This window comes from Piliocolobus tephrosceles, chromosome 5 (genome assembly GCF_002776525.5).
Source record: "Piliocolobus tephrosceles isolate RC106 chromosome 5, ASM277652v3, whole genome shotgun sequence".
NCBI classification, from domain to species: Eukaryota; Metazoa; Chordata; class Mammalia; order Primates; family Cercopithecidae; genus Piliocolobus; species Piliocolobus tephrosceles.
Genome location: NC_045438.1, coordinates 19020989 through 19048324, shown reverse-complemented (window position 1 = coordinate 19048324; position 27336 = coordinate 19020989). Strand labels below are relative to the sequence as shown.

Sequence of the window (27336 nt, the reverse complement as noted above, 5' to 3'; positions counted from 1 at the left end):
TTTATGCGATTCAGATCTTAATCATTTAACACATTTTAAAAGTCTTTGCCTCCCTCTTTCCCTCACTCAGTTTGAAAGTATCTTTTCTATGCATTTACCTTTCTCTTTGCTCATGTAAACATATACACAGCATTGTGTTAACTGGTTTTGTTTATGATGACCGGGTATTTGTAAATGTACAGGCATACCTTGCTGCTTTATTATGCCTCAAAGATATTGCTCTTTTAAGAAAAAACAAATACAAGATGAAGGTTTGTGGCAAGCCTGCGTTGAGCACGCCTACTGGTGCCATTTTTCCAACACCATGTGTCTTTGTGTACATTGTGTTAATTCTCACATTACTTCAAACTTTTTCATTATTATTATTAAATCTGTCATGGTGATCTGTGATCTTTGATATTACTAGTGTTTTCGGGTGCCATGAACTGCACCCATGTAAGATGGCAAGCTTAACTGATAAATGTGTGTGTTCTGAATGTTCCACTCCCCATCTCCGCCTCTCCTTGGCCCTCCCTATTCTATGAGACATAGTAATATTGAAATTAGGCCAATTAATACCCTAAAATGGCCTCTACGTGAAAGGAAAAGCTGCACGTTTCTCACTTCAAATCAAAAGCTAAAAATTTATTAAACACAGTGAGGAAGACATGTTGAAAGCAAAGACAGGCAGAAAGCTAGGCTTCTTGGTGCCAGTCAAGTTATGAATGCAAAGGAAAACTTCTTAAAAGAAATTAAAAGTGCTACTCCAATGAACACATGAATAGTGAGAAAGAGAAACAGCCTTATTGCTCATATGGAGAAACTCTGAATGGTCTGGATAAATGACCAAATCAGCCACAACATTACAGCCAATTCTACTTTAGAGCAAGGCCCTAACTCTTCAATTCTATGAAGGCTGAGAGAGGTGAGAAGAGAAAAGTCTGAAACTAGCACAGGTTGATTGGTGAGGTTTAAGAAATAAAGCCATCTCCATAAAATAAAAGTGCAAGGTGAAGCAGCTGATGGAGAAGCTGCAGCAAGTTCTCCAGAAGATCTAGTTAACATCATTAATGAAGGTCACTACACTAAACAACAGATTTTCAGTGAAGATGAAACAGCCTTCTATTGGAAAAAGCAGCCATCTAGAACTCTCTAGCTAGAGAGGAGAAGGCAATGCCTGGCTTCGAAGCTTCAAAGAACAGGCTGATTCTTTTGTTAGGGGCAAATGCAGCTGGTGACTTTAAGTTGAGGCCAACGCTCACTTACCTTTCTAAAAATTCTGGAGCTTTTGAGAATTATACAAATCAACTCTGCCTGTGCTCTATAAATGAACAACAAATCCCAGATGTCAACACATCTATTTACAGCATGGTTTACTATTTTGAGCCCACTGTTGGGATCTACTGCTCAGAGGAAAGAAGGAAAAAAAAAAAAAAAAAAAGAAGAACCCTTTGAAAATATTACTGCTCACTGACAAGGCACCTACTCACCCAGGCTCTGGTGGAGAGTTACAAGATTAACATTGTTTTCATGCTTACTAAAGCAACACCCACTCTGCAGCCCATGGAACAAGGAGTGATTCTGACTTTCGAGTCTTATTATTTAAGAAATACATTTCATGAGGCTATAGCTACCATAGATAGTGATTCTCTGATAAATCTGAGGTGCAAACCTGGAAAGTATTCACCATTCTACATGCCGTTAGAACATTCGTGATTCATGGGATAAGGAAAAATATCAATACTGACAGGAGTTTGGAAGAAATTGATTCAAATCCTATAGATGATTTGGAGCTGTTCAAGACTTCAGTGAAGGAAGTAAATGAAGATGAGGCGAAAACAGGAAGAGAACTAAGATTATAAATGGGGTCTGAAGATGTGACTGAAATGCTGCAATCTCATGGTAAAACTTGAACAAACAAGGAGTTGCCTCTTAGGAATAAGCAAAGAAAGTAGTTTCTTATGGAATCAACTCCTGGTGAAGATGCTGTGAACGCTGTTGAAATGAAAACAAAGGATTTCAAATATTATATAAACTTAGTTGATAAAGCAGTGGCAGGGGTTGGGAGGGCTGACTTCAATTCTGAAAGAAATTTTACCGTACATAAAATGTTATCAAACAGTACGGTATGCTACAGAGAAATATTTTGTGAAAAGAAGAGTCAATCAATGCAGCAAACTTCATTTGTTGTATTTTAGGGAGTTGCCACAGCCAACCTAACCTTCAGCAACCACTACCCTGGGTCACTCAGCAGCCATCAACATGCAGGCAAGCCCCTGCACCAGCAAAAAGATTACAACTTGCTGAAGGCTCAGATGATTGTTAGCATTGTTTAAGCAGTAAAGTATTTTTAAATTAAGGCAGGTACATTTTTTCTTAAACACTATGCTACTGCACACTTAATAGACTACAATATACTAAAAGCATAACTTTTATATGTGCTGGGAAACCAAAAAACTCGTGTGACTCACTTTATTGTGATGCCAGATTTACTGTGGCGATCTGGCACCAAACCTGCAACATCACCGAGGTGTGCCTGTATATATCTCCAGGTCAACTGGTAGAGATCTAATTGACGTTGCAGAGCAACATGTCACTGAGTGGCAGAAGCACTCCTTAGTGCTGGGCTTGTTGTCTGCTCTTTTATTGCTATGCACAGAATACTGCAAAAATAAATGCTCATAGAAATATCCTCAGGAATGTACTGGATATTTGTTTATTTTAGATGTCACAACTAATATTTACCACCATATTTCTAAACAATGTGTCCTTACTGCTATTTACCTTCAGTTTTGGACATTATCTCCAATCTCGAGTGTGTGCTGTTCAGGACTACTGCAGAGGAATCTTCTGGACTTTCCTTCCCCACCATCTTTGGGAATTCCCTTCTCCTGATAGATTCTATTCTTGAATTCTCCCTCTCTCTCTTTCTTGGCCTACTCCATCATTCTGCTGGACAACGTCCTCCGCACTTTTTTGAGATAGGGCACATGTGAGGTAAATTTTTGTCTTGCATGTTCTGAAATGTCTTTATTCCATCCACCTAACACTTGGTTGACAGTCTGGATTGGAAATCATTTCACTCTGCATTTGAAAGTACATGGCATGCCAGATTCCATAGTTACTGTTGAGAAGTCTAGCATCAGTCTTACTGCTAAAACCTTTACATGTAACTTGATTCGTTTTCTTTTGAATCATTCTTTTTAACACTAGTTTTCTGCAATTTCAAAATAACAAGCTTTGGTTTGGGTCTTTGTCAAAGCAATTGTACCATTATTCAGTGGGCCTTTTCAACCTAGAAACTAAACTCCTTCAGTTCTGAGAGAGATTCTAGCAGTATTTCCTTGATAACTTCCATCTCTCCATTTCCTTTGGTTTTCTTTCCTTTTTTTTTTTTTTTTTTTTTTTTTGAGACAGTCTCGCTCCGTTGCCCAGGCTGGAATGCAATGGCAAGATCTCGGCTCACTGCAACCTCCCGGGTTCAAGTAATTGCCCTGCCTCAACCTCCCAAGTAGCTGGGATTACAAGTGCACGCCACCATGCCCAGTTCTTTTTTTTTTTTTTTTTTTTGGCAGAGACAGGGTTTCGCGGTGTTGACCAACCTTGTCTCAAACCCCTGACCTCAAAGTGCTGGGATTACAGGAGTGAGCCACCATGCCCGGCTTCCTTTGGTTTTCTCTGATTGATCCCCCTTTAGTATATGTTAGATATTCTACACTAATAATCTAAATATCTTGTCTGTTTTACTTCTTTTTCTCTTTGATCTGTACTTAGGTAGATTTCCTTATTTTCCACCTATCTTATTAATATTTTCCCCCTCTATCTCTTATTTACTTAATAAAATTTCTAAGAGCTCTTTCTCTGTTTCTTTTTCTGGCATTCTAGTCTTATTTCATGGATGCACTATTTTCTTTATCTCTGTGAGTCTCAGTGTTGTCAAACTTCCATCTGCTCTCTCTAGTTTCTCCCTTTTAGCTCCAGTTTTCTTAATGTTTGTGTTGATTTGTCCCCATTTTAAAGGTACTTTTTTCAAATGTCTGTTGAACCTTGGCTATCAACATTTGACAGCAAGTCTCATGAAAGCTGAATGTAAAGTCTATATATGTGGGCAAGGGTTACTGTTGCTAAGTCTCAGAGTGATGTTATTAGACCAGAATTTCCAAAGGTCCATTTACATACAAATCTTCCTTTCGACAAGTGCCTTCTGAGAGGGATCCATAAATCTTCTAGACATCAGTATTCTGGGTACAGTCTTTCACTTCAACTTCCTGTTTTCAGTGAAGACCCTTGTCACCTTGTGCTAGTCCTGTTACCTCCAAACCCAAGGACTCCATTCAACACCCACTCATCTCCCATTAGTTTTACTCTAGCCTTCAGCACTTAGGGTAGGGAAGTGAATCTGGTGGAGTCTGCCACTTCTTATAGAAACTTTCAGCCCAATTTCTTCTTTTCAGCCCTTAGAAAGTTTCAAAGCCTCTAATTCCTGAGTCTTCCTGCGGCTGGGACACACTTGCCTGCTTGTTTCCATGTCCTCCCAGCAAGACTTCTCTGCTCTGGCAAGTTAGAGACCTCTCACTCACACCTGCCAGATTCCACAGACTACTCTAATCTCATCATCTCTTCTCTCATTCTCTTTGTTCCTGTGCATTTGAACAAATTTGTATTCCTTCATTGTCATTTCAATGTGAAAAAAACATGATTTCCCATCTACTGTCCGCTAAAGGTTGGGCTATATTCCTAAGTTACAAATCACTAGTTTTTCCAACTCAATGTAACTTCTTAGCTTCTCAGCAAGAAGATAAAAGTTATAAAACTCAAACAACAAGCCCTTTTATTTAATTCTACCTGTAGCTAACAAGAGAGGCACAAGACCTCCACCCTGAATACCATGAAACACTGCTGAGAGAATTTAAACCACTAAGTAAATAAAGAGATACACTCTGCTCACAAATTGGAAGACTAAATATTATTAGGATGAGAAGTCTCTCAAAGTTCATCTATAGAGGTAATGCAAACCCAATCACAATCCCAGAAGGGTCTGGGTAGACACTGACAAGCTGACTCTAAAATTTATAAAGAAACACAAACAACCGAGAATAAATAAAGCAATTTTTTAAAATAATGAACAAAACTGGCACATACTTTACATAATTTTAAGACTTATAAATCTACAGTAATTAAGGCAGCTTGGTATTGGTAAAAAGATAGACATATATATCAATGGAACAGAAAAGAGACAAGAATTAGAACCACACATATATGTGGTCAGTTGCTTTTGGGGTAATTTTTATTTTGTTTAATTTGCCTTTTAATATTTTTCTTATTTTATAATAGAAACATATATTACTTTTGTAATGGAAGGGAGACTGCTTTTTAAAAATATACATTTAGCACATGATTTGTAATTTATCAGATTCTAAATGACATGATGGGGTGAAAATCTAGGTTTAATCTGATTTAAAGAAAACCTTCCATTTAAATGCAAAGTAGAAAGAGCTACTGATTTGATCAAGTTCCTTACCCGGGCGATGCAGTAATCCTTAGGGTTTTCTTTTTCCAGACCATACTTCTCTAAAGCTTCAGCCACAGCAAAGTCTGCAGGATCTGTAGTAGACAGCAGGATTGTCTTGTAGGGAATATTTGGTTTTAAACTATCTGCATAAATTCTCAATGTTCCACCTGAAAAAACATTTTGACATCTTTGAGTACAACCTACTTTATGCCAATAACAGAGGTAGCTAACATTTACAGTCACTTGAGAAAAAGGTACCTGCATTCTAGCTATAATGAGTACAAAGACAATCTGCCTAATAACGATTTTTTTCATTTCCTGTTAGATAACATGTAATAGCAGTAACTAGTTGATCTAGTGACATTTAGAAACCATGAACAATCCAGTATGACAAAGATCATTTTCATCTTCTCTCTTCAAGCCAAAGTTTTCATAACAATGAACTGATTTCCACTATAGTGAGGAAAGAAAAGGAAGGAATTCCAGAATTTCTCTATGGTGCTGCTCTTTATTCAACTGCTTTCCCATTTCCTTACCTACATATTATTATATACCTATTTCTCCCATTTTCCTACTTCCTGATCGTCAATCTGAAACAAACTAAAAACCCAGATAAAGTTAAATATTAACCCACTAAATAAATTCATTTTTAAAAAGTGAAGTAGGAACCAGATCTCAGGTGCTCGAGGCCAAATATTTTTCATGAGAGATTTGCCAACAGAGCAAAGTTCTATTTTTACTTCCAGGCACTACAAACTACAATGTCCTTTATAGTTGTGAACTTATTTAGGGGAAAAAAAGAAAACCAACTACAGCAGAGCAATTTGGATATCCTGACATTTTCTTTTGTGTTTCTTTTTAATGGAAATCTACATGTATATGTCATAATATTGTCACTTTTGGTGTCATAATCTGCTTTCTACCTATGGTCCAAGATTAGTATGCCCTGAAATCTGAAGTCTAGATGAAAGGATACTGAGGGAAGAAATTAAGATAGGCTCCACAGTCCCATTAAGACAGTGTGCCCCTAGATATGCACTCCAGCTTCTTTAACTCTCAATTTTCTCACCTGTAATTTAAGAGAGCTAGATTAGAAAATCTGTGGGTTTCTTGAAGCAAATTCTTAACTTCCATGATTCTATTACTTTTTAATTCTAATGCAGTTATTTCAGCTACTGAATATTTCTCATACTCTCTTTTTCAACAAGTCTGGCACGAATTGCATTTTGATAACTTAGCTCACAGTAAAATCATGTTGGTCTTTTAAGAAACCAACTAGTTCACAGTAGTACTGGAATAGGGACCTGCTAGGCCAGGCCAGGGGAATCACAGGTTGCAGCACATCTTTACCATGTGCACGTTCACACTGCCCAGGGGCTCCCCTGTTCCAATGCAGAGGAACACCCATAAGCAGGTCAGATGATGTTCCCGCCTCAACAGCTTACATTCTGTGGTTGGGAGGCAGGATGCAGAGGAAGAAGACTAACAAGAAAACAAATAATACCTTCCAAATAGTGACATACATTGTGAAATATAAAAGGTTGTCAGAAAGAACATGACTGAGAGCATCCTAAGCTTTGATGACTGGCCAAGAACTCTGAAGAATAAACATTTGAACTCAGACCTGAACAACGAGACAGAAGTAACCATGTGAAAATCTAAAGGAAGGGCTTTGTCTCAGCAGAGGACCAGCAACTGCTAAGGCCCAGGGTTGGGGTAAGTCTGGTTGGGTTCACTGGCCAGTACGGACAGAGCGAGGGGAAAAGGGACAGATGAGGTCAGAAACCAGCTGAGACCAGATCCTACAGGACTTCTCAGACCATGATCACATCATGAGTTCGAATTTTTCCAGTTAAATGAGAGCCACTGGAAGGGTTTAAGTTCTGTGTGTATGAGTGTCTGTGTGTGTGTGCGCGCGCGCGCGCGCAAGGGAGAGTGCACCTGTATGACTGTGTGTCTGCGTGCATGTGTCTAAGGAGGTGGGCAAAATGTCACTTGTGCTTTCCAAAGAGGATCCTCTCTTTTGGGTGAAGATAGGGAGATCAGCAACAGGAGAGGAGTCCACTTAAACTGTGTGTTTTCCATGACACCAGAACGTATACTCCTTATTTAATTACACTCCACATCCAAATACGGGCTTCAAGAAAGTCACAAAAAAAAAATATGTACAATAGGATGAGCAAACAATTAGGTAGACTGCAGTTAACATCTATATGATTTTGGTTAGTGTCCCGTTTTGAAGATGAAGAAACTGTGGCTCTTGGTTTGTGCAGTGGTTCCAACTGTACCCTGACCCCAGCTCCATGTGCTTCTGCACTTCACAGTGCCCTGCTACTCCTAAGACTGCACACTAAAAAGCCCAAGAAGAGGAAGAATCAACTAAAACTTATCTCACAATTTTGTTAATTTATCAGTGAAAAAAAACCATAACAATAAATGGTAGTAGAATATTTGTGACACAAATGAATTAACTGAGATATGTAGGGCATTTTGGGGTCAACTACATTTTGAAGCCATCATGAAGCAAATATAACTAAGTGTCAAAAAATACAAAGTTCAGGGGCAAAGCTTGTTACGAATTATGATGCCTGATCAGCTGTGAGGTGAGTTTAACAGAACCAAATTAAGGGGGACATGTAGGTTCTGTCATCAGAACTTGAGAAACTAATCCTTGGGGTAAAAGAGAGAAAAATAACAGACACAGTTGTCACTCTTAGAGAAGGAGTATTCACAGCTGCCCTTGTCTCCAGCCCACACTAAAGAATCAATCTGATAGCTAAGCTGATAGATGCAGCAGGCTGTAAGGATATATTTTTTCAGAGCAAGTTATTTGTTAAAACTAACAAATAAAAACCTTAGACTTCATTAATACTTTTGGCTTCCTTAGTATTAACCATAAAGGGTCATTTTTTGTTATCAATATTTAGTTAAGAGTTTCCTCAGAGTCTACATATAGAAAAATGCTCCTTCTACCCCCAATCACCCCTTTAATAGACAAGCTGTACTTAGATGTTCTGCTATTTCTCCTCCTAATTCTTTGCAGTTTTTCCTGTTTTCTTTGCTGATTCCTCTTATCAATGGCTTTCCCTTAAGTTTCTGAATCACCTATACACTAACGACACTGATCACTCCCAAACCCTAATCACCATGTGCTACTGAAACACTGGCCTAAAATATATCCCATATCCCACCAGCACTTCATGTGACACACATAACCAAAACCTACCTTCCACCCCCAAACGTTCTTTCATTCTACAGTCCATCAACATTTTTCCAATAAAAAGCAGAGGGGCCATCCTGAATGCCTCCCCTCCTCAGTAAAATCCAGTCTATTGCCAGTTCCTGATAATTCTACCTCTTAAATATTTCTTCAGACCTTTCTCCCTTTATAATCCTGCTGTCAATGACACAGCTCAGAGGCCCCTTATTCCTTATATGGGCAAAGCAATAATTTTAATGGGCATGCCTGCTTCTAATCAGAATTCTCTCAAATCCATCTTCCACTCTGCTTCCATGGTAATCTCTCCAGATAGAAAGCTCAGGTTACAATGAAAGCTTTCTAAACCCCTAGCTTAAAACTCATCAACAGCTTATTAACAAAGCATATCAAATTTTTCCATCAAAATACCCCCAATGGCAGTGCAAAATACATGGAGGAATCTGGGGACATAAGCTAAGTGATATACAAAAACTTCCTATTTCATCGTAAAAACTATATATATATAGGTAAATGTTACATTCTAACCACATTAAAGCATATTTCACTATAACAAATATTTTTTAAAGTTAGATATAAAAATTGACACTCCAAGCTAGCTATGTTTACCATGACTCACTACCTCTAGCCCACAATGGAATATTCTTTAAAGGAACCATAGAATAAATTCAGAAATTCATTTCAGTAATAATATCAAACTCATTCTTACAGTATACAAAGTGCCTTCAGGTCTGGCATGTGGTTAGCACATGTAGCCATTGCTAAGCATTCCTCTTGTCTTTTAAAAACTTTTTACTACTCTTCTTCTTTATATTTTCTTTCAGACTCCTTATTTTCTTGTGTTTTTTTCGGTGCATATATTTAGAAATTATTTCAAATTCTTGACAGAACAAGAAAAATACATATAAACAAAGAATCATTCACATCTCAAATATAATCTATTAAAATATTTATGGAACCAAGAAGTCCCGTATTCTCTGAGATCTTTTTTGAATCACTGGCACAACAAGTCCTGTGAAATATGTAATTAGGACTCAGTTATAGGGTGCTAAGGGTCAAAATAAGAACGAACGCTAGGGTGGGCCAATGCTCCCCCCAGATGGTGGGTCTGTGGACACTAGGCTGAAATATGCTCAGGAGAAAGAGAGTCCTGAGCAGTGTCTGCGATGGACGCAGAAGCAAGTGACCGTGCATTCAATGTGTTACGTCTCATTTAGATCCCATCGCAAATAAAAGAATTATCTGAGGCAATCAGGAAAATTTAAACAATGACTAGTTATTTGATACTATTAAGGAATTATTACCAATTATTTTATATTGATAATGATACTATGGTTATATTTTGTTTTGCTTTTTAAGGAATCTTTATCCTTCAGGAAAATATACTAAAATATTCATAGTTGAAAGAATGAGAAGTTAGGGATTTGCTTCCCAATAATAGTTTGAAAATGGAGGCAATGTATTTTGGAGTACAGAAGAAACCTCGGTGATCCGTACATGGGAGTTTATTGTATCTTTCTCTCTTTTTTTGTATATACTTGAAATTTTCTAGCTTTTTTTTTTTTTTTTAAGAGCTGTACTGGGGGAAAGTATGAAACTAAACATATCCCTATGTGAACAGAACTCTTGTACATAGGGTAGGCTGATTTTGTACCAGAAATATATGGTACACATTTGTTAGGAAAAGGTTACTTCACCCATTGCTTTAATTAAAGCAGGTCTCATGCACGTATAAAGAGTGTAATTAAACAATGCTCTTTGTAACTAGTAGAACAGAGAAAAATACCAAGTTTGTACCTGAATCAGGCCGCCCATCTGAGCTCCGAAATTCCTGCATTCTCTTTTCCAATTTTTGTTGCCTCCGTCGTTTCATAACCACCTCAGGATTAGAAATGGTTCGAGTAAAGCTGGTTTCAGGCATGTCTTTGTAAACCTCAGCAGCCAGTCGAGAATTTTCACTGTAAGAAAAAAAATGCCAACAATATTTTAATCACTGTTTTCTTATTGGAAATAGACACATTGCAGTTGTACAAAAATCAAAATGGCAGATGCTATTCGGCTACATCTGTATCCTAATGGGTCTGTTATGTACTATTTACCACATGTTAATTACTAATGATAAAGAATACAGTTTCTCTCAATACAAACGAATATACTGAACTACACAGAAATCTATCATTAAAAGTTTACATTAATAGTGAGTTTATTCATGAATAATGCTAAAAGAAAAATATATTGATAATACATTTCAGTAACTTCCACCAGCGTCACCCTAAAACAGACCAATATTATACCATGACCTTCCAACCACAAGAAAGAAATATAGGACTGAATATACTTTAATTTTGCAAAAATCTGTCTTAACATTATAGCAAATTTAGGCTGGGTGTGATGGCTCACTCCTGTATTCCCAATACTTTGGGAGGCTGATGTGGGTGGATCACCCGAGGTCGAGTTTAAAACCAGCCTGACCAACATGGAGAAATCCCGTCTCTACTGAAAAAACAAAATTAGCCAAGCGTGGTGGCAAATGCCTGTAATCCCAGTTACTTGGGAGGCTGAGGCAGGAGAATCACTTGAACCTGAGAGGTGGAGGTTGCGGTGAGCCAAGATCGCGCCATCGCATTCCAGCCTGGGCAACAAGAGCAAAACTCTATCTCAAAAAAAAAAAAAAGAAAGAAAAGAAAAAATTACAGCAAATTTTGAAAAGCCCAAATTAACTGAATGGAATGATTTTTTTAACACCTAAAGGATTTAAAAAACATTTTAAATACATTTTAAATAACTTCAACTTCAGTTATTTAAAAACATTTTAAATAACTTCAACTTCCTTGAAGTTAAATTTTCAAAAAGGAAATTGCTCCAACAGTTTCTGTGAAGGAGTCAACTGTACTGAATAAGCTGAAAACAACACTAGGCAACTGACATACTTAACTACATTTTGGTAAATATACTTCAAAGATATAATTTTTAATCATAAAAATAATTTAATTAAAAAGTTAAGCTTTTAATCAAGTTGAACAACTTAACTTATTTTAAGTCAAATAATGTATCACCCCATAAATAGGATGATAAACAGAGCAAGTCATAAAGTAGAAGCATTTGGTAGGTTTTGGTTTATTTTGAGACAGGGTCTTGCTCTGTAGCCCAGGCTGGAGTGCAGTGGCACAGTCACTGCTCACAGCAACCTCAATCTCCCAGGCTCAGGCAATCCTCCCACCTTAGCCTCCTGAGTAGCTGAGGCTACAGGCATGAATCTAGCCTAAGTTTTAAATTCTCCTTTGATATTTTTCATGTATGAGCAATGTATCTTCGTATATTTTTTTCTCTTGCATAACTGCATTTAATAAAGCCTTATTATGTAATACTAGACTCAAGTGTTTACATAGGCATCACCGCCTAGTAAATTCATATCTAAACCCCCTTTGATGCAACACAAAATAGGCTCAAATTCCACTATAAAGTATACCTTATTCACTGACAAATGGTTAATATCCTCAATACGTACAGAACACTTAGAATCAATTTTAAAATGGGAAAAAGGCTTGGACAGGCCACTCCAACAAAAGAATATAAATGGTTAATAACTACGTGGAAAGATGTTGCCTTATTAATGATAACAAATTCAAATTATGGAAAGTATTATATACTGTAGAGATAATAGACTGTTCTGTGACACCTAAGAGTTGCAGGTGTAAAGAAAAGAGAAGTCTCCTGGGCTCCATGACAGTACGGGGCAGTCTGCCGATGGGTTCAGAACACATGACAGTATCCAAATCCTGTTACCCAACCATTCTTCTAGAATGCACCCTGAGAAAGTAATCAGATGAATTCCCTAAGTCGTAGAACAAGGATATTCACTGGAACATTTATTTAAAAACAAAACAAAGAACCACTATAAACAATCTATAAGTACACCAAAAATGGAGTAGTTACATAAATTATGGAAGAACTATATAATACTGTATAATCATTTAAAAATGTTTTTGTGAAATATAAACATCTTAGTGGGAAAAATAACAAGTGAAAATCCAGTTGAAGAAACTGCGGTTACATTTCTGTTTAAAGCCTCTCCAGACAAGCCTATGAAATAGAAACATTTATAGAGAACAAACAAACTAGATGATGATTCTCTTTGGGTTCATGTGATGACAGGTGAATTCTTTAAGTTCTTTACCCTTTTTGGCAAATCTATATATTCTGACTTTCTAAAAAGAACATACATTATTTGATTTACACAAAAGTAATGTATAGAATACCATGCAATGAAGACCAAGGCAACAGCAAGCTGCCTAAGAATAGGCATATGATAACCAAATGTACTAACTAAAAAGCCAAAAACTGCTGAGGGTGAAAACAGGAACTAGAAACTCCATATTAAGGGGAAAGTCTAGTTTCTCCTAATGTCTCTTTTTGTTATAGTGAAAATGCAATGATTTAACTTATTCCCTCAGCTCTGTGTCAGATCCTCAAACACTTAAATAGGTACCCATCTACAATGGAACTGGTGTGACAAAATAAGAAATGGGAGGTGGGAGTGGAGGGAACTAGCTGGTGATCTGAAGCTTAAAAGGGAAAATCTGCTTTTCACCTTGTCAGCCTCTGACTAGGCATTAAGTGTATCTGACGTACATAAGAGACAACTGCTGCCTCATGGCCAAAACCACAGAAATGAGGAAAAAACCCAGCTGAAGATGAAAAAGAAAAATAATGAAGTTAACAAGACTTTACTTCAGATTAGCAAGATTGTGAGTGCAGAGATTCTCCCCAAGCATAGCAAGACAGGCATTGCCAGCAATGAACCCTGCTTAGGTAAGACCCTCTATCCTCCCTTCACACAGAACAACTAGGAGTATATACCCAAATACATTTCCTGACTGATACTCATCCTTTTCATAATTTATCTGAAAATTTAACAATTTTGGTGCCATAAAAACATCTGATTTGGAGCACAAAGACAGGGAAATATTTCCAAAACGGACTTACGCGTCCTCCCCTTGGAAAGGTCTATCATCTTTATCAGACGCCTGTCGCAATGCCTCTTTTTCTCTCTTCTTTTTTTCCTTCTTTTCTTTCTTTGACAGAGTTCTCTTGAAGTTCTGGATAACTCCTTCTTTTTCCTGCTTTTCAGGTCCATTACTTTGAGCCTTCTGATGAAAGTAACATTATCACCATATTGACTACTACACAGAATCACATAAAACTGCCTACGACTTAGCTAACTTCATCTCACATGCTGCCGAACATGTGAGCAAAGCTACTGAAACAGAGGAAGGTCTGGAGTAATGAGAATGGTCTTTATCTTGATTCAGCTGACAGTTACATGGGTGTATTTATAAAAATCAATTGAACTGCACATTCAAGAACTGTGCACTTCACCGAATCTATATTTTACCTCATTTTAAAACTAACGAGCAAGCAAGCTAAGAAACAAAAATCAAAGCTAGTCAGAAAACTGGGGTAGAAATGATGAAATGTGATTTTCAGTAAAACTCCAAGTAATTTACATAAAGTAACCTGAATAAAAGAAACCTAACAAAATTATAAAAACAAAGAGTAAATAATAGACAAATCGTCTATAGCAGTTTTTAACTTTAAAGGAAATGTTAAGAGTAACCATAATAAAGTGGCTTTTATGAAACAGTTGTAAGTATTACGTTTGTGCAAAAATCTCTAACTTCGTTTCCAGATCTGATTTATTTGCTTGCTTCTTCTTAATTTGTATTTTAACTTTGAACAATGGCCTGCTAGCAGATGACAGAGATGCATTATTTTTATGGATAACTTAAGAAAATAGCTATAAAAAAAAGGAAAAGAATGGCTATTGTGATGGGAAACAAAACTGCCTTCTGCTCTATAAGTTAGGGAAGAAAATCATGTGAACATTGCCATTTGATTCATAGATACTTGGAGCACTGCACTGGTCTTAGGAGTTCCAATACATGTCAATGAGGGTTTGTGGTCCATAGCAAAATCTACAGAATGAAATAGCATCTGCTGAAATTGTGGAGTAGAAATGAAATAAATCACGTATAGCATTAACAATGGACACCATTCTTAACTTTTTTTGGATTTGCTGAAAATGTAACACGTCACTAAACACAGTAACAAATAAGGTCAAGAATACATTTTGTACATCTCCATGACTCTTCAACATGGAAGAGTGACATCACACAAAACGAAAAATTTATGCTGCTAAAAGTGATTAAAGACAGTCTTTTCCCAATCTGTTGGGGGGCAGGGCGGGGCTGGGGGGAGGGGGGAATTAAACGGAAAATTTTTTGTAAAAATATTCTTTTTTTTTTTGTTTTTTGTTTTTTATTATTGTTATACTTTAAGGTCTAGGGTACATGTGCATAACGTGCAGGTTTGTTACATATGTATACTTGTGCCATGTTGGTATGCTGCACTCATCAACTCGTCAGCACCCATCAATTTGTCATTTATATCAGGTATAACTCCCAATGCAAGCCCTCCCCCCTCCCCCCTCCCCATGATAGGCCCCGATATGTGATGTTCCCCTTCCCGAGTCCAAGTGATGTCATTGTTCAGTTCCCACCTATGAGTAAGAACATGCGGTGTTTGGTTTTCTGTTCTTGTGATAGTTTGCTAAGAATGATGGTTTCCAGCTGCATCCATGTCCCTACAAAGGACGCAAACTCATCCTTTTTTATGGCTGCATAATATTCCATGGTGTATATGTGCCACATTTTCTTAATCCAGTCTGTCACAGATGGACATTTGGGTTGATTCCAAGTCTTTGCTATTGTGAATAGTGCCGCAATAAACATACGTGTGCATGTGTCTTTATAGCAGCATGATTTATAATCCTTTGGGTATATACTCAGTAGTGGGATGGCTGGGTCATATGGTACATCTAGATCTAGATCCTTGAGGAATCGCCATACTGTTTTCCATAATGGTTGAACTAGTTTACAATCCCACCAACAGTGTAAAAGTGTTCCTATTTCTCCACATCCTCTCCAGCACCTGTTGTTTCCTGACTTTTTAATGATTGCCATTCTAACTGGTGTGAGATGGTATCTCATTGTGGTTTTGATTTGCATTTCTCTGATGGCCAGTGATGATGAGCATTTTTTCATGTGTCTGTTGGCTGTATGAATGTCTTCTTTTGAGAAATGTCTGTTCATATCTTTTGCCCACTTTTTGATGGGGTTGTTTGTTTTTTTCTTGTATTATTTGTTTGAGTTCTTTGTAGATTCTGGATATTAGCCCTTTGTCAGATGAGTAGACTGCAAAAATTTTCTCCCATTCTGTAGGTTGCCTGTTCACTCTGATGGTAGTTTCTTTTGCTGTGCAGAAGCCCTTTAGTTTAATCAGATCCCATTTGTCAATTTTGGCTTTTGCTGCCGTTGCTTTTGGTGTTTTAGACATGAAGTCCTTGCCCATGCCTATGTCCTGAATGGTACTACCTAGGTTTTCTTCTAGGGTTTTTATGGTATTAGGTCTAACATTTAAGTCTCTAATCCATATTGAATTAATTTTCATATAAGGAGTAAGGAAAGGATCCAGTTTCAGCTTTCTACTTATGGCTAGCCAATTTTCCCAGTACCATTTATTAAATAGGGAGTCCTTTCCCCATTTCTTGTTTCTCTCAGGTTTGTCAAAGATCAGATGGCTGTAGATGTGTGGTATTATTTCTGAGGACTCTGTTCTGTTCCATTGGTCTATATCTCTGTTTTGGTACCAGTACCATGCTGTTTTGGTTACTGTAGCCTTGTAGTATAGTTTGAAGTCAGGTAGCGTGATGCCTCCAGCTTTGTTTTTTTGACTTAGGATTGTCTTGGCAATGCAGGCCCTTTTTTGGTTCCATATGAACTTTAAAGCCGTTTTTTCCAATTCTGTGAAGAAACTCATTGGTAGCTTGATGGGGATGGCATTGAATCTATAAATAACCTTGGGCAGTATGGCCATTTTCACGATATTGATTCTTCCTATCCATGAGCATGGTATGTTCTTCCATTTGTTAGTGTCCTCTTTTATCTCACTGAGCAGTGGTTTGTAGTTCTCCTTGAAGAGGTCCTTTACATCCCTTGTAAGTTGGATTCCTAGGTATTTTATTCTCTTTGAAGCAGTTGTGAATGCAATTTCATTCATGATTTGGCTGTTTGTCTGATACTGGTGTATAAGAATGCTTCTGATTTTTGCACATTAATTTTGTATCCTGAGACTTTGCTGAAGTTGCTTATCAGCTTAAGGAGATTTTGGGCTGAGACAATGGGGTTTTCTAAATATACAATCATGTCATCTGCAAACAGGGACAATTTGACTTCTTCTTTTCCTAACTGGATACCCTTGATTTCGTTCTCTTGCCTGATTGCCCTAGCCAGAACTTCCAACACTATGTTGAATAGGAGTGGTGAGAGAGGGCATCCCTGTCTTGTGCCAGTTTTCAAAGGGAATTTTTCCAGTTTTTGCCCATTCAGTATATTGGCTGTGGGTTTGTCATAAATAGCTCTTATTATTTTGAGGTACGTTCCATCAACACCAAATTTGTTGAGCGTTTTTAGCATGAAGGGCTGTTGAATTTTGTCAAAAGCCTTTTCTGCATCTATTGAGATAATCATGTGGTTCTTGTCTTTGGTTCTGTTGATATGCTGGATTACGTTGATTGATTTGCGAATGTTGAACCAGCCTTGCATCCCAGGGATGAAGCCCACTTGATCATGGTGGATAAGCTTTTTGATGTGCTGCTGAATCCGTTTTGCCAGTATTTTATTGAGGATTTTTGCATCGATGTTCATCAGGGATATTGGTCTAAAATTTTCTTTTTTTGTTGTGTCTCTGCCAGGCTTTGGTATCAGGATGATGTTGGCCTCATAAAATGAGTTAGGGAGGATTCCCTCTTTTTCTATTGATTGGAATAGTTTCAGAAGGAATGGTACCAGCTCCTCTTTGTACCTCTGGTAGAATTCAGCTGTGAATCCATCTGGTCCTGGACTTTTTTTGGTTGGTAGGCTATTAATTATTGCCTCAATTTCAGAGCCTGCTATTGGTCTATTCAGGGATTCAACTTCTTCCTGGTTTAGTCTTGGGAGAGTGTAAGTGTCCAGGAAATTATCCATTTCTTCTAGATTTTCTAGTTGATTTGCGTAGAGGTGTTTATAGTATTCTCTGATGGTAGTTTGTATTTCTGTGGGGTCCGTGGTGATATCCCCTTTATCACTTTTTATTGCGTCTATTTGATTCTTCTCTCTTTTCTTCATAAGTCTTGCTAGTGGTCTGTCAATTTTGTTGATTTTTTCAAAAAAACAACTCCTGGATTCATTGATTTTTTGGAGGGTTTTTTGTGTCTCTATCTCCTTCAGTTCTGCTCTGATCTTAGTTATTTCTTGCCTTCTGCTAGCTTTTGAATGTGTTTGCTCTTGCTTCTCCAGTTCTTTTAATTGTGATGTTAGAGTGTCAATTTTAGATCTTTCCAGCTTTCTCTTGTGGGCATTTAGTGCTATAAATTTCCCTCTACACACTGCTTTAAAAGTGTCCCAGAGATTCTGGTATGTTGTATCTTTGTTCTCATTGGTTTCAAAGAACATCTTTATTTCTGCCTTCATTTCGTTATGTACCCAGTAGTCATTCAGGAGCAGGTTGTTCAGTTTCCATGTAGTTGAGTGGTTTTGATTGAGTTTCTTAGTCCTGAGTTCTAGTTTGATTGCACTGTGGTCTGAGAGACAGTTTGTTATAATTTCTGTTCTTTTACATTTGCTAAGGAGTGCTTTACTTCCAATTATGTGGTCAATTTTGGAATAAGTGCGATGTGGTGCTGAGAGGAATGTATATTCTGTTGACTTGGGGTGGAGAGTTCTATAGATGTCTATTAGGTCCGCTTGGTGCAGAGATGAGTTCAATTCCTGGATATCCTTGTTAACTTTCTGTCTCGTTGATCTGTCTAATGTTGACAGTGGAGTGTTGAAGTCTCCCATTATTATTGTATGGGAGTCTAAGTCTCTTTGTAAGTCTCTAAGGACTTGCTTTATGAATCTGGGTGCTCCTCTATTGGGTGCATATATATTTAGGATAGTTAGCTCTTCCTGTTGAATTGATCCCTTTACCATTATGTAATGGCCTTCTTTGTCTCTTTTGATCTTTGATGGTTTAAAGTCTATTTTATCAGATACTAGGATTGCAACCCCTGCTTTTTTTTTTTTGTTCTCCATTTGCTTGGTAGATCTTCCTCCATCCCTTTATTTTGAGCCTATGTATGTCTCTGCATGTGAGATGGGTCTCCTGAATACAGCAGACTGATGGGTCTTGCCTCTTTATCCAGTTTGCCAGTCTGTGTCTTTTAATTGGAGCATTTAGTCCATTTACATTTAAGGTTAATATTGTTATGTGTGAACTTGATCCTGCCATTATGATATTAACTGGTTATTTTGCTCGTTAGTTGATGCAGTTTCTTCCTAGCCTCGATGGTCTTTACATTTTGCCATGTTTTTGCAATGGCTGGTACCGGTTGTTCCTTTCCATGTTTAGGGCTTCCTTCAGGGTCTCTTGTAAGGCAGGCCTGGTGGTGACAAAATCTCTAAGCATTTGCTTATCTGTAAAGGATTTTATTTCTCCTTCACTGATGAAACTTAGTTTGGCTGGATATGAAATTCTGGGTTTAAAATTCTTTTCTTTAAGAAGGTTGAATATTGGCCCCCACTCTCTTATGGCTTGTAGAGTTTCTGCCGAGAGGTCTGCTGTTAGTCTGATGGGCTTCCCTTTGTGGGTAACCTGACCTTTCTCTCTGGCTGCCCTTAAGATTTTTTCCTTCATTTCAACTTTGGTGAATCTGGCAATTATGTGTCTTGGAGTTGATCTTCTCGAGGAGTATCTTTGTGGTGTTCTCTGTATTTCCTGAATTTGAATGTTGGCCTGCCCTACTAGGTTGGGGAAGTTCTCGTGGATGATATCCTGAAGAGTGTTTTCCAACTTGGTTCCATTTTCCCCCTCGCTTTCAGGCACCCCAATCAGACGTAGATTTGGTCTTTTTACATAATCCCATACTTCTTGCAGGCTTTGTTCATTTCTTTTTCTTCTTTTTTCTTTTGGTTTCTTCTCTTCTCGCTTCATTTCATTCATTTGATCCTCAATCACTGATACTCTTTCTTCCAGTTGATCAAGTCAGTTACTGAAGCTTGTGGATTTGTCACATATTTCTCGTGTCATGGTTTTCATCTCTGTCATTTCGTTTATGACCTTCTCTGCATTAATTATTCTAGCTATCAATTCTTCCATTCTTTTTTCAAGATTTTTAGTTTCTTTGCGCTGGGTACGTAATTCCTCCTTTAGCTCTGAGAAGTTTGATGGACTGAAGCCTTCTTCTCTCATCTCGTCAAAGTCATTCTCTGACCAGCTTTGATCCGTTGCTGGCGATGAGCTGCGCTCCTTTGCAGGGGGAGATGCGCTCTAATTTTTTGAATTTCCAGCTTTTCTGCCCTGCTTCTTCCCCATCTTTGTGGTTTTATCTGCCTCTGGTCTTTGATGATGGTGACGTACTGATGGAGTTTTGGTATAGGTGTTCTTCCTGTTTGGTAGTTTTCCTTCTAATAGTCAGGACCCTCAGCTGTAGGTCTGTTGGAGATTGCTTGAGGTCCACTCCAGACCTTGTTTGCCTGGGTATCAGCAGCAGAGGTTGCAGAAGATAGAATATTGCTGAACAGCGAGTGTAAAAATATTCTTAACCTTTGCATTTGCTATCATTTGTCCATAATGAATTCTTGTATAAGATGCCACTTGATTTAGCACAAAATAAACACAGCAGCACAGAATTCCAGATATCCTACCACCTAGAAAGTTTTAGAATCATTCTATTCCATCATTCAAGAAAGTTTACTAATTCCTAACCCTGCACAAAATGAAAAGGCTTTAAATGAACCAAAGTTGCATCAAAAAGTTCACAAATAGATATAAAAGCGTTATTTTCCCTTTTGATCCTTATTAGAACAATTCTGATTTTATATTTTTGAAAAAAAAAATCAACTGGAGCTGATCGCCTGATCATTAAATCTCGCGGTAACAAGTTTACATCAATATTCTCTGAAAAGGTGAGAAACAATATCTGGAATTACTAGTTGAGATAAAGGATAAAGTAGGGAGAAAAAGGCTTCTTTTAAATTATTTTCTGCGAGGAGGGTAAAAGGCTTTATAAAGAGAAGCAAAAAAGAGAAGGAACTCCTGTAACAAAACATCAGTCTCCTGTTTATCTGTCAGACCTGGCCCTGGACCAAGACCGGCATAAAATACTGAGGGTTCCTACCTTAGGAGGAATGGCGTCATTCTCATTCTTAAGAACAAATCTGCCTTCCCGGTCATCTTTGTTCCAATTCAATTGTACAACTAGAGGTTTCTCATCTATGTCCAATCTTCTTTCTTCTTCAAAACATGAAATGAAAAAAAGAATAAGCTATGGTTATTTCATGGAACTAGCTAATACAAGCATTCTGATGTACATTTAATTTTACAGACAAAGTACCTACTTGCAGATTGAAATGTATTGTTCAAAATGTAAAATCATTAGTTTTAATTAATTCAATATTTTGTTGCTACTGTATGTTTATCACATATCCAGTGCCAGACACTGAACAGAGGCAATTCCCTCATTTAGATCTAACTGGGAAAATAAGAGAAATATACATGAAATAAGAAAAAAGTATACATGGTTTTTGCTAAAAGCTTATTTCTGTGAATCAAATGATCTCACATGCAACTGGAAAATAAGGATAGAATGTTAATACCACACAGAAGTTCCACTAATTCTATGAGATTGTTCTCATCACATTAATGTTGTACCCTACATGAAGCTATGGCAGCAGCCCCCACTGGTCTTGGAAGTGATGACTGCACTATTCTTCCTATCTGATTCTTATATTCATATCCTATTCTTCCTATCTGTGCATCTGATCCTTGTCTCCAAAATTTGCCCACTTCAACACTTACCTCTCCTTCCACCATAGAGTTACCACCACTTTTCTTATATAAAGTACTATATTTGGTATATTATTTCTTTCATTAGCAAGCCTCCCAGGCACACTTATCAGGAACATGGTACTCCAGAGGGTCTCCGTGAGAGCCTCACACAACCTGACCACCTCACAGAGGCCTACAGTCACTGGAAGCTGTGGAAGAAAGGCAGCACTGAAGGATGGACCTGCTCCTACTGGCCAAGACACCCATCCCAGGGTGGAGAAGACTAAGGAAGCAGGAGCTGGCAACAGATCTGAGGCTGCAAGCCCCACACACAAGTCAGGCTACACTCCCCAGGAATTCTCCTTGTCACTTGGAGAAATCCATTCACTCTGCTCAAACCTTCAACTGTTCTTTGAGCCACTGCTACAAATTTAAACAGGTATTGAGTGACCTACCCAAATCTTTATCTTAAAGTCTCTATCTTTTAGTATACAATTTGGCAGAATTTGAGATTTTTTAGAAATGCCTCTTTCAGAAACATGTCACAGGAATGCTCTATAACCTAAATGTCAGTAACACAAGACCTGGCACTTTCAGGGTTGAGTAAGAAAAGTAAAATTCACCATAAAATAAAATCACTGACTCCCTATCCAAACATCACTCCCTGCTGTTCAGCTCTGCCTACTTCCCAACACCCTATCAGTCACATCATCTCAAGGTCAGAATGCATGTGACAATGCCCTGTCACACAAACTGCAAACTGCTATACTTTGCAGAAAAGGACAGAACTGCACGATGCTGGCTGGGCTCATACCTAGAATACCAGCACTTCGGGAGGCCAAGGTGGGTAGATCGATTGAGCTCAAGAGTATGAGACCAGACTAGGCAACATGGCGAGACCTCATCTCCACCAAAAAGATAAAGACCAAAAAAAAAAAAAAAAAGAAAAGAAAAGAAGAAGAAATTAGCCGGGTGTGGTGCTGTGTGCTTGTAGTCCCAGCTACTCAGAGGGCTGAGGTGGGAGAATCGCTTGAGTCCAAGAGGTTGAGGCCACAGTGAACTGTGATGGCACCACTGCACTCCACCCTGGGTGACAAAGTGAGACCCTGTCTCAAAAAAAAAAGATTGTACGATGCTGATTAAAGTGATAGTAAAAACTCCATCAAGCACAAACTCGGCCAGTGATAAATGAGGATCAGACAGACCAACTAACAACTAAAGAGACAACTGATAAGGATGAAGATAACACAGACTCCTCGCAAGAGAAAGATGTGATTTTCCAAGGACTGGAAGACGTTCTGAGAAATACTGGTTCAAGTCCTAAACTCAAAGTGCTCTTCATAATCACATTCCAACAGTCACACAGAAAGTCAAGAAAGACAGCCCAAGATGAAGTATTTTTCAATTAGTCCATATTTGAAGCAGTAAGTGATAAATATGAGACAGACTTTGTTTTTCTAACAAAGGTCTCCAAACGTTGTCACCATTTACTATAAAATTTGATTCCAGATGAGGGTCTCACTATGTAGCCCAGGCAGATCTCAAACTCTTGATTTTAAGTAGCCCTCCCACCTCAGCCTCTTGAATAGCTGTGACTATAGGTACATGCTACCACATTCAGCTTTGATCCTAGTTTTAAATGTGTTTTTTTAAGGGACCTTTTACAGATACTAAGTATCTCTGGAAAACAGTACTCTCCTGTATTAGTAATAATGTATTACAATAAAAACACTAGGTGAGGCAGTACAAACAAAGGATCACTTTGGTTAGTTTATTCAATGAAATGATGTCCAGAGACTATGTGACCAGGTCAGCCCTTGAAGGAAAGGATAAGTTGTTCCAGAAAACTGTCAGAAAGATAGGCAGAACAACATGGTGAGGGCACAAGGGTCTTACTACAGCCTCACACAGGGGAAGATACCTATTAATTTGAAAAAGCACTTTCAATGCTATGTCAAAAATTTAAATTTTAAATGAGCAAGTTTACTAACACCACCCTCCCCATAAAAAATGACACCATAATGATGACAACAATGATGATACAGTTCTACCGCTAATAGTGTTGACAAAGATTATCCAAGTAATTATATACAGGATATGCTAAAAGGAGGCTGGTAATTATCAACTGGAAATGAAAACCAGAGTAACAAATTAGGGATAGAAGAGTAAGTCTGAATTCCTTTCATAAACCAAAATTAACAAATTGTTCTTGTTGCACAATTTTTACTAGATGAAAATCCTTCAGAGCGCAACTTTTAGAGAACTAACATCAACAATTATGTATAAATCATAAAAGTAAAGCAAGACGGCTGAGATATTCTGAAGCGCATGTGGGTAAGCAGTGAAGATAAAGAGGGAACTGGGTCCTACTGTATCTTTATGCATTTAAGATCTCTTCTGCCTTAGTGGTTTCATACACGTTTTTAAAGTAGCATGATCCTTTCTTACGTTTCCTATTGAATTCACACAAAGACTTGTACTATATAAAAAGAATAGATGCAGAGCTTCTCTGTGGCTGAAGGTTTGGGGCTAGGGCTTTAGTTCACTAGGGCTGCGGTAGGCAAACGTGCTGAGGCGATCCCTGAGCACTGAGAAGCATTTAAATATTCAAGAGAAACAAGGTGCATGTGCCAGACACCAAAGTAACTGGTTCGGGTAGGTCGGGCACAGTGGCTCACGAGGTCAGGAGATCGAAACCATTCTGGCTAACATGGTGAAACCCTGTCTCTACTAAGTAAAGTACAAAAAATTAGCTGGGTGTGGTGGTGGGCGCCTGTAGTCCCAGCTCCTCGGGAGGCTGAGGCAGGAGAACAGCCTGAACCCAGGAGACGGAGCTTGCAATGAGTCAAGATCGTGCCACTGCACTCCAGCCTGGGCGACAGAGCGAGACTCCATCTCAAAAAAAAAAAAAAAAGAACTGGTTCGCGTGGCTCCGGGACCACAGTAAACTGCACAGTATCTCTTCTGTCGGCATCACATACATATAAAGCTGGGTTTTCCATAACACTGTAATAAACAAGCAGCACTGTCTGAAAATCAACATCGACAAGAAGTGAGGGCTCCTGGGGTCTGAGGAGCTTGGAAAGGCCCAAGAGGCACAAGTGTCCCAGCAGACAGCAGCTGTGATTAAGAAGAAAATGAAAGCTTTAGTTTTCCATGATTTTATGTGCACTATTTTTCAAAATCTACCTAATTGTTCACTGTTAAACACTTACTAACCTATCTGAATCTAACGACTTAATGAAATGGACTATCAGGTATTTCCTTTGGCCTAGTGGTGCCATTATTAAAAAACTACTGAGAGACTAAGGGTTCTGTAGCCCAGAGAAGACTGAGAACCTGCATGCTAGGGCTCTTCTCATACCTGAGGCACTGGTGAGAAAACCAGCACTTTATGCCCAAAGGTGTGGAAGGGTACCTGAGGGAGTGGGGAAGACATCATTTTCCTTCTTTAACTATCTTTTTGTTTTCACCCTTTTCTTTAAAAAATCAAAATCATCCAATTTTTAGATCTCAAACTCCAATCTTACGTATTATTCAAAGCCTTCACACTTGACAGTATTCAACTAACTGAACAGCACAGACTAAAAAGAAAAAAAAGGTGGAAGTGACAGAGATTTTATTCTTTGTAACCTATTTACAAAGATTCTAAGGTAAAGGAAAAACTCAGATTCAGAAAAATCATCCAAAATTGAGAACACCCTCTATTGTCAAATTTAGCTTTGGCATTAATGATGAAAGTAATATCCTCATAACCTTAAGAAGAAAACTGAACAACAATAACGAAAAAATGGCCTGACTTACATACTACTGAGGAAAAAGGATTTAGTCACACCTGAAAATCCCACAAATTACAAACACTTTAGTCTAATTTCATATGTACAAATAAAGCAGTATTTTTTAAGTAAAAAAAAATGTTCAAAAAAGATCTGCAGATGGAACTTAAAAGAGGTATTCAAATTAGGTTTGTGGTATACATAAATCATTTATTTGCTGCACCAACTATAATTTGTATTTCACTAAAACAGGTTACTCAACATTTCCAAAACACCAATGAGAAAACTTAAAAATTTCTACTTTTCATTTTATAAATTTTTTTAGAGACAAGGTGTCGCTCTGTCACCCAGGGTGGAGTGCAGTGGCACGATCCTAGTTCACTGAAGTCTCAAACTCCTGGGCTCAAGTGATCCTCCTACCTCAACCTCCCATGTAGCTGGGACTATAGATAGGCATGTGCCATGATGCCCAGCTAACTTATTTTTTAATTTTTTTGTAGAGACGGGTCTCACTATATTGCCTCAAGCAATCTTCCCATCTCAGCCTCCCCAAGTGCCAGGATTACAGGCACAACCCATGGCACTCACCCAAATTTCCACATTTCTTATCAGTCTAATTTTAGTTGTCATTTGATATTGCTATGTAAGATATTTTCAGAAATTTCTAATGTTAGCAAAAGTAGAAATTACTAAATACATAAGGAGGTTTCTTTAAGATACATACCCTAAATTATACCCAAAGAATAATGAAAATATATTGCTTCAGAAGGCAAAAATAGTACAGCAAGATTGATGACTCATACCCATGTATTTAACTGTGTTACAATTATAATAATATAATATCTACATAAGAGCCATATAAAACATTCTCAAAAAGCAGGTAGCATACTACACACTGTATGTGACACCCAGATATGCTGGATAAATGTAACGCTACTTATCTTTGGAGAAATAAGCATATGCAAAATTAATATATTCATTCTAACTTCCAACAGATATATGTGCCAGGGATTTATAAGAACAATTCCCAGACATAAAACAGTTTTCTTAGCCTGCCAACTACTCTCCTACCCAGCAAAAGAGAAGAAAGATGGAGATGAGCAGTAAACCTGTGACATGACCACAATGCCCCTGGACGAGCTGTCTCTTCACAGGTCAGGTCACGCCTCTAGCAAACCCTTCCTGTATACACTGACCTCCGCTGACATGCACTTCATAGAGTGAATACTTAGGAGACGACAGCATCCGCATATCAGGTCGAAATTTCTCTGCGAGCGTTTCGATTACATCTTGAGTGGTGGCAGTACTAGAGACCCGAATACATTTTGTTGCAAAGTTTCCAGCAGCTTTATCTTGAAAATAAAATCTCATCACTCCATGGAACTCCAAATCCTAAAAGAAAACAAAATGGTACATTTTTGGAAAACAACACTCTGAAAAGGATTTACTTTTTGTAATAATAAATGAGAAAGTCTGTTCATCACTTTTTAAAAAAATGCTTCTTTATCATAAATATCTGAGACTAACTTAGAGAGATGGGTTTTTAGTCTTCAAGTTTCATTTCTGAGTTTGGACAAGTTACTTACAATTTCTCTTTGCCTCACCTGTCTCAGGTATGAAATAATGGCTGTTAAATAGATGATGTTATCAACAGCTAACATCTATTGAGTCCTCGGCAAGTGGTAGGCACACCATGACACACAATATTTATAAGAATGCAGCTCAACAGAAACTATTATTTAACCCTATTTCAAGATCTAGTCGTGCAAACTCATAGAGTTGAGTTCAGTGCTCGAGCTGGTATGTGGCAGATCCAGAGTTAAGACCCAGATCCACCAGACTCCAAAGTCCATGCCTGTACTGCCTGTGAGGTCCCTTTCCAGCTCCAAGGGTCAAAAGCCTAAATGAAAAAGTTCCTTTTAACAAGAGGGAAATGTTGATCC

At 38.0% G+C, this 27336-nt stretch overlaps 1 protein-coding gene across 6 annotated transcripts in view; it reads right to left on the bottom strand.

Annotated features, from left to right (window-relative positions):
- Positions 1–27336, bottom strand: part of AFDN (afadin, adherens junction formation factor) — a 147890-nt gene that overhangs the window by 82323 nt on the left and 38231 nt on the right. For 3 of the 6 annotated variants that reach the window (XM_031935538.1, XM_023223615.2, XM_023223616.2), the window contains exons 2-6: positions 26590–26785; positions 20968–21083; positions 13695–13858; positions 10506–10666; positions 5501–5658 (exon numbers count right to left, since the gene is read on the bottom strand). In XM_031935538.1, coding sequence (XP_031791398.1) covers positions 5501–5658; positions 10506–10666; positions 13695–13858; positions 20968–21083; positions 26590–26785 — 795 coding nt within the window. The remainder of the gene's footprint in view (positions 1–5500; positions 5659–10505; positions 10667–13694; positions 13859–20967; positions 21084–26589; positions 26786–27336) is intronic. The other 3 variants (XM_031935539.1, XM_031935540.1, XM_023223617.2) reach the window with 2 other exon arrangements.